This window comes from Syngnathoides biaculeatus, chromosome 17 (assembly GCF_019802595.1).
Source record: "Syngnathoides biaculeatus isolate LvHL_M chromosome 17, ASM1980259v1, whole genome shotgun sequence".
NCBI lineage: Eukaryota > Metazoa > Chordata > Actinopteri > Syngnathiformes > Syngnathidae > Syngnathoides > Syngnathoides biaculeatus.
Window position 1 is genome coordinate 290463 of NC_084656.1, and position 6052 is coordinate 296514.

The following is a 6052-nucleotide window of genomic DNA, read 5'->3' on the forward strand; positions in this document are numbered from 1 at the left end:
ACCAAAATGCAGTGTTTTTCCTGATGATCCCCCATTCACAAGAGTTGGCATCAACTATTTTTTTCCATTTGTGCAAAAAAAGAGGAAGAGGTCAACTCAAAAGGTAAAATGTGATCTCACCATTCGAGCTGTGCACATACAGGTTGCTTCTTCACTCGATACTGGTGCTTGCTTGATTTGTTTTGGCAAAATCTTTTTCTGACACCATAACCAAGGAGACAATCTTGTATTTGTGGATTTTTTTATTACAAAAAAGGAAAGTCTTTGCAAAGAGAGGAAAAGGTACAGGTCTTGCGAGTTGTCACTCCTTACTAAAGATCAGACGAAAACTTCTTTTGTTTATAAAAGTGAGCAAGACAGAAAGAGACAAAATAAAACCAAACAAGACAGTTATTCATGTCCAGCTGTACACACATGGAGCCGGTAGAAACAAGATCTCATGAGGAATAGCTTGACTGGAGAACGAGATGCCAAAACGGGATAAAACTTGTTAACATTGAAGATAGAACTAATAGAACCGATATTTATGTCTTCTTCTTTTCTTTTCGGCTTGTGCCATTAGGGGTCGCCAAAGCGTGTCATCTTTTTCCATCTAAGCCTATCTCGTGGATCCTCCTCTCTCACATTCACTGTCCTAATGTCCTCCCTCACAACATCCATCAACCTTTTCTTTGGTCTTCCTCTCGCTCTTTGGCCTGGCAGCTCCATCCTCAGCACACTTTTACCAATATACTGACTCTCTCATCTCTGAACATGTCCAAACCATCTCAGTCTCCTCTCTCTAATCTTGTCTCCAAAACATCCAACTTTGGCTGTTCCTCTAATGAACTCATTTCTAATCCTATCCAACCTGCTCCCTCCAAGCGAGAACCTCAGCATCTTCATTTCTGCTACCTCCAGTTTTGCTTCCTGTTGTTTTTTAGTGCCATCGTCTCTAATCCATATATCATGGACAGCCTCACCACCAATATTTATATAAATCTGTAAAACACAAATCTGCCAACACAGAATGCAGTCAGGCGATTTTTCGTCAGAAGAGGACAAGTCAAAGAGATGTATTTGGATAATGGGACGGACTTCATCTGTCAGTGTAGTGAAATGTGGAGTGGGATTTTCGAACTGTTCATGGCAAATACGACAGCGACATTCTTCCAAAAAGCAAGCTGAGAATGAGAAAAGTGAACAAACTAAAATCCCAATTGGCCACACAGCAGTCACATTTCACACGTCAGACTTCAACAGCGAAAGCCGCCACCTAAGCATTGTTACGGGTTCGTCACATCATTATTAATAAGAAGAAGTCCTTCCAAGACAGTGAGATGGTAAAAGAGGGCATAGCTGAGTCATTGTTCCAACCATTTAAAAATAAGGCGCAAATATTATCTTCAAAAAGAAGCTCTACCGCTGTCAAGGAGTACAGTTTCACGGCGCTTTGAAGCCATAGCAGATGTGTGGAAGGACATTGGAGCCTGTGAGTGTTTCTTACTGCAGTTGGACGAATGTACTGACGTGAGTGAGCCCAAATGTGCATTTTCATTCGTGTGTTGTTTTGTGATCATTAAAATGTACTCAGATAGTTACAAAAAAATTTTCATAGTTATGTTGTGTTGTGCAATATTGACTCATGCGGTTATGCAAGCCACGCAAACATACATTTACACATAAAGAATCCTCAATATACTTTAAAATATGTTTTGCATTTTTGTAGTGGGTAGATCTTTGTGACTTGGTCATTCTATTTCATTATAGGTCATTCTAAAAAAAACAAAAAAAAAGACCCCCGCCACATTGATCGAGAGAGGCTGGCTGCTTAAAAATTAAATTTTGGGATAAAAAAAAGTATGGGCACCCCTGCATTAAGGAATAAATTTGGAATATTTCTGCAGTGTGTTACAACAAATCTATTTATATATACAGTGCCTTGTGAAAGTATTTGGTCCTCTTGAAGTTTTCAACCTTTCCCCACATTTCAGGCTTCAAACATAAAGATATAAAATGTATTTCTTTTTTGCCAAGAATAAATAACAAGTGGGACACGATCGTGAAGTGGAACAAAATTAATTTGATATTTTAAACTTTTTCCCCTCCTTCAGCCGTCACCTTATCGTGGTGGAGGGGTTTGTGTGTTCCAATGACCCTAGGAGCTAAGTTGTCTGGTGCTTCATGCCCCTGGTAGGGTCACCCATGGCAAAAAGGTCCCAGGTGAGGGACCATGTCTTGGACACTCAGGTGAAGAGAGGGGCGGAGCTGTCAACTGATCCCCACCTGGTGGTGAGTTGGCTCCGATGGTGGGGGAAGATTCCGGTCCGACGTCTGCTGGGAACGGCTGGCAGATTCCCCTGTCAGAAGGAATTTCAACTCCCACCTCCAAAAGAACTTTGCTCACATTCCGGGGGAGGTGGAGGACATTGAGTGCGAGTGGATGGTGTTCCGCGCCTCCATTGCTGAGGCGGCCAACCGGAGCTGTGGCCGTAAGGTGGTTGGTGCGTGTTGTGGCAGCAACCCCAGAATATATTGGTGGACACCAACAGTGAGGGATGCTGTCAAGGAAGGAGTCCTGGCGGGCATTTTTCGCCTGTGGGACTCCCGAAGCAACTGATAGAGTTCCGGCTGGCTAAGCGGAATGCAGCTTCGGTGGTCACTGAGGCATAAACCCGGGCATGGAGGAGTTTAGTGAGGCCATGGAGAACAACTTCAGGACGGATTCTGGTCCACCATCCGGCATCTTAGGAGGGGAAAGCAGTACACCGTCATCACTGTGTATAGTGGGGACGGGGCACTGCTGACCTCAACTCGAGATGTTGCAAGTCGGTGGGGAGAATACTTCGAAGACTTCCTAAATTCCACCAACACACTTTCCCACAAGGAAGCCGAGTCTGGGTGCTCTGAGGCGGCCTCTTCTATCTCTGGAGTTGAGGTCACCGAGGTGGTTAAAAAGCTCCTTGGTGGCAGGGCCCCGGGGATGGATGAGATTCACCCGGGATTCCTAAAAGCTCTGGATGTTGTGGGGCTATCCTAGTTGACACGCCTCTGCAACATTGCGTGGACATCGGAGAGACTGGGGTGGTGGTCCCCTTTTTCAAGAAGGGTGACCGGAGGGTGTGTTCCAACTATAAGGGGATCACACTCCTCAGCCTCCCTGCTAAGGTCTACTCAAAGCTACTGGAGAGGAGGGTCCGTCGGGAAGTCGAGTCTCGGATTCAGGAGGAGCAATGTGGTTTTCGTCCTTACCGTGGAACAGTGGACCAGCTCTACACCCTCGGCAGGATCCTCAACAATGCATGGGTGTTCGCCCAACCAGTCTACATGTGTTTTGTGGACTTGGAGAAGGCATTCGACCCTCTGGAATTCCTGTGGGGGGTTGGGAGTATGGGGTACCGAACCCCCTGATATGAGCTGTTTGGTCCCTGTACGAGTGCTGTTTCGAGTTTGGTCCGCATTGCCGGCAATAAATCGGACTCGTTTCCGGTGAGAGTTGGACTCCGCCAAGGCTGCCCTTTGTCACGATTTTATTCCTAACTTTTATGGACAGAATTTCTAGGCGTAGCTAAGGCATGGAGGGTGTCCGGTTTGGCCTCGGCATCGTATCGCTGCTCTTTGCAGATGATGTGGTTCTGTTGGCTTCATCAAGCCGGGTTGCGGGCATGCTGGGGCACACAGATAAACAAACAACCATTCACACTCACATTCACACCTGCGGGTAATTTAGAGTTATCAATTAACTTCTCATGCATGTTTTGGTGATGTGGGAGAAAACCGGAGTGACTGGAGAAAACTCACACAGCCACAAGAACATGTAAACTCCACAGCATACACCGTGAGGCACTGTGAATACTTTCTGGATGCACTGGATAGCGCCAGATAATTTTTCTCTTTAAACTGAAGGGATTGACTGAATGGAATGTCAAGCGGGTCTAATTTAGCGTAGGAAAAGGGATGTGTCACTGGACCAGGAGAGGTGCCTGTAAACCTTTGGAAGAGGCATTGTTCTTCTGTTCTTTCTGTATATTGTACAGTAGTTTCTCAATATCATTTTTACCCTAGAATTCATAATGAGGTATGTTTTTATTTTCTCAGGGTGATAAAAACACAGGATCCAACCAACTTGTCCATGCTGAGCTTTGGTGAGGTGTTTGCACTCCTTTTTGACAACCATTTCCTCTATGTGATGGATCTCAGGACAGAGTCGATTTCAGGTCGATGGCCTCTCCCACCTTACAGGAAATCAAAACGTGGCTCCAGTTTCCTCGCTGGTGTGACAACTTGGCTCAATGGCTTGGATGGACACAATGACTCTGGACTGGTGTTTGCAACAAGCATGCCTGACCACAGCATTCACTTAGTACTATGGAAGGAAAATGGGTAAAGGGCATGAAACTTGATATTCTCGACATGATGTTCAGCACCATCATGTGGCATCCATGAACATGAAGAGTATGGCTTCATTGACATAACATCTTTTTGTTAATTCCAGCTAATCATGCAGCACTTCCAGTCATGTAGAACTACAATAAGAAAGGACATTACGCGATGTTTCCATTTAATCAGAAAACGCAAAACCACTTCATGAAACCTCTGCATGACTTAGCGATGGTGAAAGACTTGAATATTGAGTTCAAAATAAACTTTCACACACTGCTTTATATAAAATGTGTGTCATGTAAAAATTGTGGCATTTGTGTTGAAATGAACAATGAAACAAATTCCTTAATTTTAACCATACACAGAAAATAATTTACCTTTTTTTTTCCAGGTATTCATGTGGATCAGATGAAACCTTTTATTTTGACTCATATTTAATTTGACCAAGTATACATATGAATGACAGATATGTTTTGTTGCCAATGTGTGTCATCTCACTGATTGATTATTCAAACTAGGCTCATGCTTAAAAAAAACTCCAATCTATTTACTCATGGTCCCAAGCAAGATCACTTGTGAAAAACTAAGGTAACTTGGGCTTAAATGGGTTATTCTGGGACAAACTCACTAATCTTTACTGCTCACTAGCAACCCTTCTCAGGGAGTGGAGGCCCCAGTGGGATACGAACTCACAACCCCTTGTTTACCAAACCAGTGCTCTAACCACTGAGCTATGGGGCCTTATAATGGCAGCAACAGAATAAAGTCCGAAATTGGGTGATCTTTCATAATGGTCCATTTAGGATAAAAAAATAACTAACACAAACACTCAAAACAATAAGGGAGTTTATCGGAGTAACCTGTGGAACATTTATGGACTGGCAAAGTAAATCTCCACAGTTAAACCCTATTGAGCATGTAATTTACTTGCTATATGTTATTGAAGGGACTAATCTCAAAAAAGAAGACAAAAGTGCACTGATTGCCTGGAAATGCGAAACAAAATAAGGATGCAGTCAGGTGAACTCAAATAGTCACCTTGCAAATGTAGTGTATTTGCATAAAATAAAAATATTGATTTCGGACAAAAGAATAAGATGGAAGTGATGCTTGTGTTACTTCCAGTTTATCATTATTTTAAATCACAGCATTACAAATCAACCCATTTTATCTAGTAAAGGGTTCCATATCACTTTTTTGTGGGTAATATTCCGGTGAAAAGGGAAAAGAAATCTCAGTTTCGTAATCCGAATTTTGAGTTCTCAATGACGGGTTTACATCCACTCAGAACACAAAATACAATCAAGAGTGGAATTTTACATGATATTTAATTAAATCTCCAAGGGGTCTAGCGGGAAAAGCACAAGGGGTCTAATTAAGGAAAGAAAATTACACTAATGATAATAATGATAAAGGAAAATAGGCATACCGAAAGGGAACTAGAACATTGTATGCTTGACTAAAGTTGAAATCATGACCATTTGCTGAAGACAGGAGAGAAAGGACCAAGATGAGATAGTGTCTGAAGCTAGAAATTTCCCCCAAATTAATAGGTACTAATATTGTAGTCCAGCATGCCAGAATCCAAGTGAGATTCCCCAAGAGAGGACACAGATTGGCTCTCCCGTTGATTCACCTCACAAATCTAGGCTTTCTTCCCAACAAAATAGACGAGCGTCATCTCCTGATA

General features: G+C 42.9%; 1 protein-coding gene across 10 annotated transcripts in view; it reads left to right on the top strand.

Moving 5' to 3' along the window:
- fbxw2 (F-box and WD repeat domain containing 2) overlaps positions 1 to 4630 on the top strand; it is a 121123-nt gene extending 116493 nt beyond the window's left edge. For 7 of the 10 annotated variants that reach the window (XM_061800578.1, XM_061800581.1, XM_061800575.1 and 4 more), the window contains one exon: positions 4078 to 4625. In XM_061800578.1, coding sequence (XP_061656562.1) covers positions 4078 to 4366 — 289 coding nt within the window. In that variant the 3' untranslated portion in view covers positions 4367 to 4625. Of the gene's footprint in view, positions 1 to 4077 lie in introns of all 10 variants that reach the window. The other 3 variants (XM_061800582.1, XM_061800584.1, XM_061800583.1) reach the window with 2 other exon arrangements.
- Positions 4631 to 6052: the final 1422 nt, after the last annotated feature.